This window comes from Physeter macrocephalus, chromosome 1 (assembly GCF_002837175.3).
Source record: "Physeter macrocephalus isolate SW-GA chromosome 1, ASM283717v5, whole genome shotgun sequence".
Taxonomy (NCBI): Eukaryota; Metazoa; Chordata; class Mammalia; order Artiodactyla; family Physeteridae; genus Physeter; species Physeter macrocephalus.
The window spans coordinates 105,531,200-105,542,365 of NC_041214.2; the positions used below are offsets into that span (position 1 = coordinate 105,531,200).

At 44.3% G+C, this 11,166-nt stretch overlaps 1 protein-coding gene across 2 annotated transcripts in view; it reads left to right on the forward strand.

The window, feature by feature from the left end:
- The first annotated feature begins 6,016 nt into the window (after positions 1-6,016).
- Positions 6,017-11,166, forward strand: part of CD47 (CD47 molecule) — a 56,603-nt gene continuing 51,453 nt past the window's right edge. The window contains exon 1 of one of the 2 annotated variants that reach the window (XM_024120269.1): positions 6,017-6,311. In XM_024120269.1, the coding sequence (XP_023976037.1) occupies positions 6,266-6,311 (46 nt within the window). In that variant the 5' untranslated portion in view covers positions 6,017-6,265. The remainder of the gene's footprint in view (positions 6,312-11,166) is intronic. The other variant, XM_024120271.3, reaches the window with a different exon arrangement.

Consider the following 11,166-nt stretch of genomic DNA (forward strand, 5'->3'; position numbering starts at 1 on the left):
CATGGCCGCTGGGCCTGCGCGTCCGGAGCCTGTGCTCCGCAACGGGAGAGGCCACAACAGTGAGAGGCCCGCGTACCGCAAAAAAAATAAAAATAAAAGAACCTAACTGTGGTAGGCAGAATAATGCCTCCCAAAGATTTCCAAGCCCCTAATAGCTGGGAGTCTGTGAATATGTTACTTTACATGGCAAAAGAGACTTTGTGGATGTGATTAAGGTTACAGACCTTAAAATAGGGAGATTATCCTGGATTACCTGAGGGGCCCAATCTAATCACTTGAGCACTTAAAAGTAGAAGAGGAAGGCAGAGGAGTCAGTCCTAGAAATGTGGCAGAATAAGGGGAGACAGAAGAAATATGACAACGAAAGAAGGATTTTGTGTACCATTGCTAGTTCTGACATGTTTTGAGACTACATGCAACTATACACAATGACCCAAAAGAGGCCTCTAGGTGCTAAGGAGCACCCCTAGATGGTAGCCAGCAAAGAAATGTGGACCTGAGTCCTATAGCTACTGAATTCTGCCAATCACCTGAATGATCCTGGAAATGAATTCTCCCCTAGAACCTCCAGAAGGGAAAGGAGCCCAGGCGACACCTTGATTTTGGCCTTGTGAGACCAGAAGCAGAGAAACCAGCTGAGCCCACTGGACTTCTGACCTACAGAACTGTGAGATAATCAATGGGTGTTATTTTAAGTCCCTAAATTCTTGGTAATTAGTTCTGGCAGCCATAGAAAATGACACACTAGCATGGTGAGGCCCTGGTACATAGTGTGACCTGCTATATGTATGTTACCTGCCCTCAGAGAGGAGAGTTAGGCAAGATACAAGGGGCCTTTCCAGGACCCCAAATGTTATGTGCTCTTAAAGAAATAAGCCTTTGGCCATTTTACAACCTAAAGTAGAAGCTGCCTTTCTCTAGTGCTTTCCCGCTGTCTTGAGTACGGGCCCCCCACAGGGGTAGCCGCTAGCAGCAGGAGGAGGAACAGGACACGCTGTGCTTCTCCCTGACCCAGGCAAAACAATCCTGTACACATCTGACATCCACAAGGAAATTCACACCAGATCAGGTTGTCATCTCTCTGGTAGGATATCTCTTACCAGAAACCTTCAGTCCTGCTTACCATCCTCCTACTGGGAGGCAGTTTCTATTTTGAGTATTTGCCCCTAATTGAAGCATGGGCGAGGAAGAAGATCATTTCCTGCTGCTGGAGCCTTCCTTCCGTTTCCCTAAGCCAAATCCATCTCCCCAGTCACACGTTGACATTTTCCAGCTGCCTAACCAACCAAACCCAGTCCTTGCTCGGAGAACACAGACCCTCATTGCTACACGGCTTTATTTAATGACTGGGCCTCCTATGCTTTAATAACTGGGTCAAGTTGAAATGACATCCTAGGACACTGGGCCCTGAGCCAGGCAACAGAGATGTGGGTCCCTCAGCATTCAGTCACAAACACGGTGTGCAGAAGGGCAAGAAGATTAAGGCCTACCCACTGGGCACAGACATGTGCCTCTAGATTAAATCAAAATTGTAGATAGTTCACCAACCCACAGTAATTTTGCAGGGCTCCAGATCAGTAACTGGTGATCTTTCTGAAATACTCTTCACTGCCCATGTTGGAGACCCATCTCACTGTAAGAAGATTGTCATAAAAAGAGCTGATATTGATTGTGTGATTACTGTGCACCAGGCGCGGCTCTATGTAACTGTAAAAGTGTTAACACTAAATTCTCAAGGCAATTTGAAGAGTTAATTTCTATTATTTTTATCATTTTATTATCTGGCTTTTAAAATGAGGAAAGGAAACTAGGGCTCAGAAAGGTTACATAACTTGTCCAAGGTTAACTGGTAGTACGTGGCTGTAACTCACACCTACATAGCACACTGATTTCTCTTGATTGATTTAACACACACACACAGCCTTAGATCTCAACCAGGCACTGTGCCAGACCCAGGAGATACAAATATACTCAGAAACATTTCACTTTTTTTCTAGCTAACATGATAGAAGAGGAGACAGGTATGTAGAAAGCAATATATATTGACACATTTTATTAGCAGCATGAACAAAGTATAATATAATGGAAGAGGTCATTAGACCTGAAAAGTGGTGGAGACTTAAGCGAAAAAGGAAAAGTAGGGTTGAGAAAGGCTTCTTGGAGGAGGTAAAATTTGATCTTGGCCTTGAAGGATGAGCTGGAATTCTCTGGGTTGGAGAGAGAAGAAGAAAATGTGGGGAAGGACATGTGAAGCAGAGGGAACAGCATGATTGAAGCACAGAAGCCTGAAAGTAGAAAAGTCCCAGCATGGAAAAGTCCATTGTTACGAGTGTAAAGTGCCTGACCAGGGCACGGAAGTTAGCTAGTATCACACTGGCCAGAAGTGTTAAAAATACAAGAATCTTCATTACAAAAACAAACTCAAAAAGAAAAAATCATATTCAGAGACTCTAAGAAGAGAGATAATACTCATCATGTACTGCAACAAGCTTGATGATTGATAAACCAAAAAGTTGGAACTTAGTGGTAATAAAAACCTCTGGTATACCAGATAAGCACCAGCGTTAGCTCAATAGTTCAGTTCACAGAATTTCAGAATGGAACATCCCCTTATGATGGGTAATTTGCCAGACAATCATAGAAGATGGAGTTCCTGGCCTTGAGAGGTTATTTATAATTCTTTCATTCACCCTTTTAACAACCACTTGTTGATTACCTATGCTATGCCAGGCAATGGGACTAGCAATGAATAGGACTCACGTGGTCTCTCCCCTCATTGGGCTTACAGTCTAGGAAGGAGTCGCTATTGAACTTGAAGACAGCAACACAAACAGGTACTTTCAATATAATAAGGTAACTCATACACACCAAACATGACTAAAAATACAGAGAAGGGGGACCTAACTTACACTGGGGTTATCCTGGGCTTTGGTTTATTGTGGGATCCTTCGACGTGGGTCCACTTATGTAGAAAGGTTCATGTGGCTCTGCACAAAGCACAAGCCTTGCACAGCTAGGCGGGTACAGTTCTGAGCTAACGCTCAGGAGTATCGGGGACAATGCATGGCACTGCATGGCACACCAACATGGGGCCAAATAAAAAGGTCTAGTTGAATGAAAAATTATAGTAAGGATATAACTGTATCAATATAAATTTTTAGACAATATCATATCAATATGAGCTATGTGGTAGCATGTAGGTTTGGGGAGGAAGATAAAAGTAGATGTACTGTTAAGATAGAAAGTGAAAGAAAGGGGAGTTGACCATGAATTCAGAAGGGAAGCTTGTGAACATTTTCATCGGCCTTGGAGTCAGACCAACCACCATCCCCTCCCTGAGCTTGTGAGCAAGCTTCACTTTCCTCATCTATAAGGGTGTTGATAATGGTAAAGGGTAGCAATTATTTGGGGGTTGTAAGTTTATTCATCTACAGAGGGGAAACTATAACATCTTTGACATTACAGAGTGAAAAGAAAAAGTAGGAAAAAGAGGGCAAGGGAGTTAGACGCATATGAGAGGTAAGTATCACACAGAACCATAGGCAATGTGCTCATCGTCCCTCTTTCCCTTTGTCATCGCTAAGGTGAAGATCATAATACCCATTCTAAGGCTGTTATGAAGATTAATTTAGGTAATATACCTAATGTGTATTACCTCAGTTCAAAACATTCTATGCACTACTCCCTTGTCTTCCATCCAAGAAAACCCATCACATAAAGATAAGATGAGCTCAAAATCCAAATAAAAATGCTTGCAAATGTTACAAGGGAAACACAAATGTGAGGTGGTTAGATACTAGAGAAAGGAGCCCAAGGTTATCCCACAGAGATCATCAAACCTATGTAGGTTGCTTTGCATTGTCTCTCCTCGAACGGGCCTCCTCCTGCCCCACCATCAAAACCTATCTCAGCTAGATTCCTAAGAGCAGAGGTGGTCACCCAGGTGGCCTCTCCTTTACCTGACTTAAGCCTATTCCATTTTCTGCACAAAGCTACATTAAGCACATAGCCTCAGCAGCTCCCAGGATAAAATAGAGCATCACTGATCTCTACCTCTGAAAGCTGGGGACAGTCCTTCCCAGTCACTCTTCAGCTTTAGGGGGGTTGGTTGATCTCAGGGACAGCAGACAACCTTATTTAGCCAACCAGCTGCTCTGTGATACACAATGTCCCGAATGCTCAAAGTCTGATGGATGATTCTTTTGTATCCACATAAGCAGCAGTGGGAGGAGAATCCATCAGTCTCTTTGGTAGCCTCAGGGTGTCAAGGCTGCCATTCAAATCATTACTACTACAATTATTAACCATTGTTTTAATAAGATATCTGCCAGGCAATTATTTTTCTTTCTTTCTTTCTCTGTCTTTTTTTCCCTTTAATCATTAAAAAACTATCAAATCTCACTGGAGCAACACTTGCCTCAAGTCACATCAACAAGTTTTTTGCGGGCTTCCCTCTGTTGTGGCCTCTCCCGTTGCGGGACACAGGCTCCGGACGCGCAGGCTCAGCGGCCATGGCTCACGGGCCCAGCCGCTCCGTGGCATGTGGGATCCCCCCAGACCGGGGCGCGAACCCGGTTCCCCTGCATCGGCAGGTGGACGCGCAACCACTGCGCCACTAGGGAAGCCCCCCAACAAGTTTTTTAAAACCCCTTCTGTCTGCCCAGTTCAACAGGAAGTCATGGAGAAGGGAACACTTAAAATACCCTGATTTTAAAGAATTGATAACGCTGCGGGGAAGAGGTCTACACAAAAAATAATCATAGGGAAGAGTTACACAGTATATTATACAGTACACTGCTACAGAGGGTCAGAGTGGTAATTTTATTTCCTGGATGTTATTACTATGGGGATGCAATGGCGGAAGTGCCATGGGTAGAGGATTTGGAGGAGTGGAATATTGAGGTGGGAATTGCTTTGTTTTCCACGGCGTAAGAGAAAAACAACCAAGGGAGCAAACAGGATATGCACGCCATCAGAATAGTCACCAGAGCATGACTTTTTGACAAGAGTCTTCATCGTTTAGGGTAAATGTTAAAGGTAGTTCTAAAAGGGCTTTTGCTTTAGTATGAATGATGTGGCCTGTGTGATTCGGTGAGCTATTCAAAGGCCTTGTCCATATTGTGGCTTGGAGCCACACTTTGAACCCATTTTTCAAGCAAGCTAAACCCAAACTGAGCAGAGGAGTGCACAGGGCAAGATCACTAACCAGGCCCAGTGACTCTGCAGGAAGGGACATCTTGGATACTTCTGCTAACGTTTGCGACCATGCCTGATCGCCCCTAGGGTTCCAGAATTAACCACATCTCAAAGTGTTTACCACCGCGAGTGGAACTTGTTTGAGTAATCCCGTTCAAAGGTTGAAAACACTATAGAACAAGGCGAGAAAAAGAGCTGAGAACCCGAGAGCTGCTAGGAAAACAAAAGCAGATGGGGGCAGGTGAACCGAGGAGGGCGCCGGAGCCCACGACGGGCGAGCGGAAGTTCCCTGCGGACAGGCGCCCGCCACCTGTCTGCCCTCGGCGCGGTGCCCCCGGCTCGCTGCCCGCGGGGGGAAGCGTAGGGACGCCCCCACGCGGTGTGAGCTCCTGCGGCAGACGGCGGAGCTTCGGGGAAAACGGGCAGAAGTGAGAGGCGTGGAGGCGTCAAGGTCCAAGCGCGCAGGAGGACGTAGGACCCCGGGAGAGGCGAGTGATCCTGGGCTCGAGAGGGGCCGGGGCTCCGCGGTCCGGCTGAGCAGCGCCTGGGGGCGGTAGTTCCTGAAGCGTGAGGATGGGAGTGAAAGCAGGAAGAGGACGAGTGGAGGGAGGACAGTGGGGCCCACGGCGGTGCAGGAGGCAAAAAGGGAACAGCAGACAGGGACAGGGGTTATGAGGCCCCGGTGAACGTGGGAATACACGCTCAGCCTCCAGTGCAGGGCGGGGACACTGACAGTGGGGCGGGGGACTGGGGCGGCAGGGCGTGACCGGGAAGCCCGGCGCGCGCCACCGCTGGGGAGCTGGCGGGAGTGGGAACTCGAAGCCGCGAGTCGGGAGGGCGCCGCGTCAACAGCAGTCGCGGCGGGGCGGGGGCGAGGCCGAGCGCGCGTGCGCGGCCCGCACGGGAGGGGGAGCGGGTGTGGGGCGGCGGGAGCGCGCCTGCGCGCGGCCAAGCCGCCTGGGCACCCGGTCCTGACTGTGACGGGAGGCGGCGGTCGGTCCTCTCTGTAACGGCGGCGGCGCCTGCTCCAGAAACCTGCGGCGGCGGCGACCCCGCGGCGGGGGCGGACATGTGGCCCCTGGTGGTGTTGCTGCTGCTGGGCTCGGCGCGCTGCGGTGAGTGGTCACTCGCTCTTGGCTCTGCGGCTAGTGTCTCGCCGCCCCCGCGGGTGTGTGGGCTGCGCCCCCTCTGGCCCGGCGGCTCCCTAGAGAGGGTGGCCAGGGCGCGGGGCACGCGGGCCCTGCACGCCTGGGGTGCGGACGTGGGAGGGCCCCGCGGGTAATCTGCGCCCCCTTCTTTGCTTCCTTTGCCTCCTCTTCCTCTTCTCCTGGGTGAGAGCGGGGCTCATCTTCCCCTGTTCTCCACCTCCAGATGCACACACTGAGGAAGACTCCAAACCGTGCACCTCACGCAAAAATTAGCTGTAGAGAGAAAGGGCGCGATCAGAGGCGAGCGGTTGGCAGCTGTTAGGGTCCCCCCTCTTTCGCACCCTCTCTCTCCTCGGTGCTTTAAACGCATTTGGGGTTGAAGGAGGGAGAGTGGGAGGGCCCGAGCCTCCTGCGACGCAAGTGCGCATTTTGGCGAAGTCTGAAAGAAGGGGTTTCTCCTGTTTGCCCTCCCACCTGAACATAGGAGTTAAGGGGACGTAAAGGACACAGTTAAGTTTCATTTCCAACCCAGCGTTTAATCAGAAGATTCTTCTGGCTGCCTTTTTTTTTTTTTTAATACCCTAGATATAAGCTTCCTGGATGGAAACTCTTTCTCGCTACTCCCACGCCCCAGCAGCCACTTTAATACAGTCCGAATTGCACGTTCAAGTTTTCCTACTTTTTTTAGGGGAACCATTTTAAAAGTAATCCAGATTTCGCTTGAAGTATGAAGACAGTAACCTCTAGTCGAAGCATATTTGCGGCAGAGTGAGATTTGGTGTCTTTCGACGCCAAAGGCGTTTTGGCCCCCCAGGCTTTTGGAATCCATTTCGCTTTTTTAAAACGTGTGCTTCGTCTATAACAACTGAGGAAGGAATGGGAATTTTCGTGGCTCTACAGTGCCTGTCACAGTTCACATCTATAGAGGGTCTTGTGAACTTTTTGTAAAATTCAGAATTGAGTTGGAGTAACAGTAACAAGCAGTTACATTTTATTCTAGAATGCTAAGTTAATTACATTTTAAACGGGTTATTAGCCTCACTGTGCCATTCATAAAGGCTTGTGACTTCAAGCTATTTCCAAAATGTCCTTAAGTCCCGGCTTAGCTCTTTCCTCACTCTGAAGCCGCCTGGGATGTTGGAGCTGCTAATAATCAATCTCTGTTATCTGAAGGGTTGATATTAGGTAAGGTGGTGTTTTCTGTTATCATCCTTAACGGCTTATTGCCCATTACTCTCATTATAGCTCAAATAATACTGCTTTCAGAAACCTGTTGTATGATCAGAAAGCCTTATATTGAACCCGATTATGAATTTGTAATAAAATATTACTAATTCAGATCGTTGGTCTCAAAGCTAGTTTGAAGCGTAAAAAGTGTAAATCATGTACTGTTTTAAAAAAGGGGTCCTATTTTTCAAGTAGATTAGAAAGAAGCGCTAGAATGGTACTTTTGGGGATAGAAATGGTTAGGCCTCTTTTAGTAATAGGTATGATCACATATAATTAGCACTCATTTACATACAATAGTAGTGTGCTCAAGTCCCTACAGAGTCTTAGAATTCAGAATTTATGGTATTTCATTGTACTTAGTTAATAATAACCTGAAAAAAAACAAAACAGGCATTATGCATTTGAGTTAAGTGTTGAATATAAAACAGGAAGGGGTAGTGTTTGTCATAGGATATAATGGATTTTTGTGCATGTGTGTTTAATATGTAGTTTTAAAAGAACATGTATGAAGAGATGTTAACAGTCTCAGAACACAAGTAGTTATAAACCAAAGTATTTGGGAGACTGAAATTAGATTCTAAAATGAGTAAGGAAGTCATGGATTTGTACGTTTATTTGTACTCAGGTTTGATTTGCTTTCAGTTTCATTTATAAATGATTGTTAATCAAAGGCTACTTCCTGGTAACCACTACAGTTTCCACTGATCTTTGTAGTAAAGGAAGTTGTCTAAAATGCCCATTCCTTCTAATTACAGGCAAAATACAACATCCTTTATTGGTTTACAAGATGTAGAATGAGTTACTCTTCTCCTTTCCTCCCCCCTCCCCCATATGTCCAATTATACATTGTTTAAAAGCACATCAGCAGTTTCAGTGGTATTCACTAACTGGTAAATAAAACGCTACTCACATAAGGACAGTGATATGAACTGTCTTATCAGTGGTTGAATGATTTTTCTTTGTTCAAAGTGAGTTTTTAAAACCAAAGGTACACATGAGTAAAAAAACATTTTTATTGTGTAAGTCTAGTAGTCATTTGGCTTGCTTAAACAAAAATGTTTTCTTTTCTCCTAAAGAATATATTACTTTTAACCACAATTTTCCATTTTAAGGAAGTAAATGCCTATTTAAAAGTACTTATTTCCGGGGCCGCCCAGCAGTCTAGTGGCAGTATGCTAAAGCATCACATTAAATGCCTACCATTAGGACATTTGCTCATGCTGTCATCTGTATTTTGGCAGATGTTTTATCTTTGCCACTGAATTGTTAATGGAGATTTGAAAAGCCAGGTTCTAAAGATGAAAAATAGGTGGTTTTCCCAAAATTGATAAACATTCTAAATCCAAAATGCATTATTAAAACTAAGTTTGCATTCCTTGATGTTAATTCAACTCTAGCTACTGTAGGCATTGTTTTTTAATACATTTATGTTCTTTTCGTGATGTAATTTTCGTATAACCATTTTGCCCATCTTTTAGGTTTTTGCTGTCATACCTTTTTATACAAGAGAAAAATTTCTATATTTTTATATCTTGTGCCTCAGCCTAATAATAATGCATTCTTGGGTTGTGATAAAGCAACTTTCACTTTGTGTACTAGTGCTGATATTTCTTCTATGATAAAAGAACAAGAATGATAGTGTAGGATCAATTTTGCTAAACTCATTGTAGTAATAAGGTAAAAAAAATATAGAGCACCCAGGAAATTTGATTCTGATAGTCCTAGACTAAGACAATAGAACCTGAATTTTCCCTCTTTGTGGTTACATGGAGTTGCAACAGGAATTAGAAGTTACACCCTGCTCTGAATATTTTATTCCATCTCCATGGAGCAGTTGTATAAGACTCAGAATCTGGTCAATCCCAGGGTTTAAGATTTAAATTAGGAGAATAAGTGCATATTTGAATACATGTCACACTTATAGGTTAAAAAGCAAGGCAAGGGATTTGGCAAGTGCGGGGTCTATCAAAATTGCTTTTTCCTGTTTCAAGCATGTATGAGCCCATGTTATGCTCTAAGCATTTTGCAAGGCCCTCTTGGACATACAGACAAATTTTGGACTGTATGCCTCTTAATAACTTAAAGTGTAGTTTATGAAGAGAAGGGATTTTTTGTTTTTATACTGCAGTAGTACTTAATATATTTTAAGTGCTTGATAAGGCTGTAATTCTGGATGTTACTGACTTTAAACTGCCCCGGGCCTTATAATTTTAGGTTGACCATTTCTGTTCTTATGAGGCCACTTTAAAACCCAGTGGGAGATTAGTTTGAGTCAGAACTAAACAGGTGTGGACACCTCCATTTTACCCCAGACTTTACTTAGTTTCTGTTGAGGAGAGATCTGACTAAATCCTCCTTTTGACCCTAATTCTAACCCAATTCAGTTTGAGACTCCAGTTCTTCATACCAGAGACCAAGCCTGATGGCAAATATTAGTAGGATTCATTTCTCGCAGGTGTCTTTACTCAACGAGCTTTGCTTCATTCACCTTAGTGACTGCTGGGGCTTCTTACTCCAATCCTGAACATCCATTCCAAGCAAATAATTAACTTCCTACTCTACTGCAAAAAATAGTGATGTGTGGTGTGGACTCTGTCAACTTTCCGCCCACCATTACTAAACTTGTCTGTAATATCTTAGGCAACGTTCGTCTCATTCTCCTCCTTCACCCAGTGTCAGAAGTGTTCCTATTCACTTTCCAAGGAAAGGATCCCCTGTCTACAGCTCTTTCACTTCCACCATCTTGGAGACCTGCCTAATCACCTTAATCCTTACGCCTTGTACCTTAGATCTTTCCTTCTTCATTGATTCCTTCATCTTAGCTAGCAGACATGCTCAAGTTTCACCCCATATTAAAAACAAACAAGAAGAACAACCAAAAAAACCTTGGCCTTGTCCCGACCTCCACGGTCTTTCCATTATTGCCGTCTTTCTCTGCTTTCTTATACTGCCGAGTCCCTAGTCTGCTGACATTGCTGCAGGTAAAGAAGCTAATGGTGAAATTTTAAATCTCTAGAGGCTGTTTTTACTCATCCTGCTTGACATCTGTTTTGTCCATATTAAGACCCTTCCTTGGTGTCTGCAGTGGCATTCTTTGCTGCCTCACCTACTTCTATCACTTCTTTTTCTCACATCCTTGGTTTGTTCCTCTTTAACTATTTGCTCCATAAATATTGGTATTCCCCAACACTTTATTCTCTGGTACCTGCTCTGTTTGCTTTGCAAGGACTCCCTGGGAGATCTTGTTTATGCTCACAGTTTCAATTACCGCCTATATTCTTGGTAATTCCCAAGTCTTTGTAGCTCAGACTTTTCTTCTTAAATCCAGATTGATATATCCTGGGATCTACTGGACATCTCCATTTCATTGCACCACAGGTACTTTTAATACTCAGCCTATTAAATATTGAAAGAATATTCACCCCTAAATCTCTTAAATCTCTTTTCTCTATAGTTAATCCACAATCTAACTAGTTATGCATACTATTGATATTTTAGCTAACAACTTTATTTTTATTTTATTTTTTTAATTTTTTTAACAACTATATTGGAGTATAATTGCTTTACAATGATGTGTTAATTTCTGCTGTAT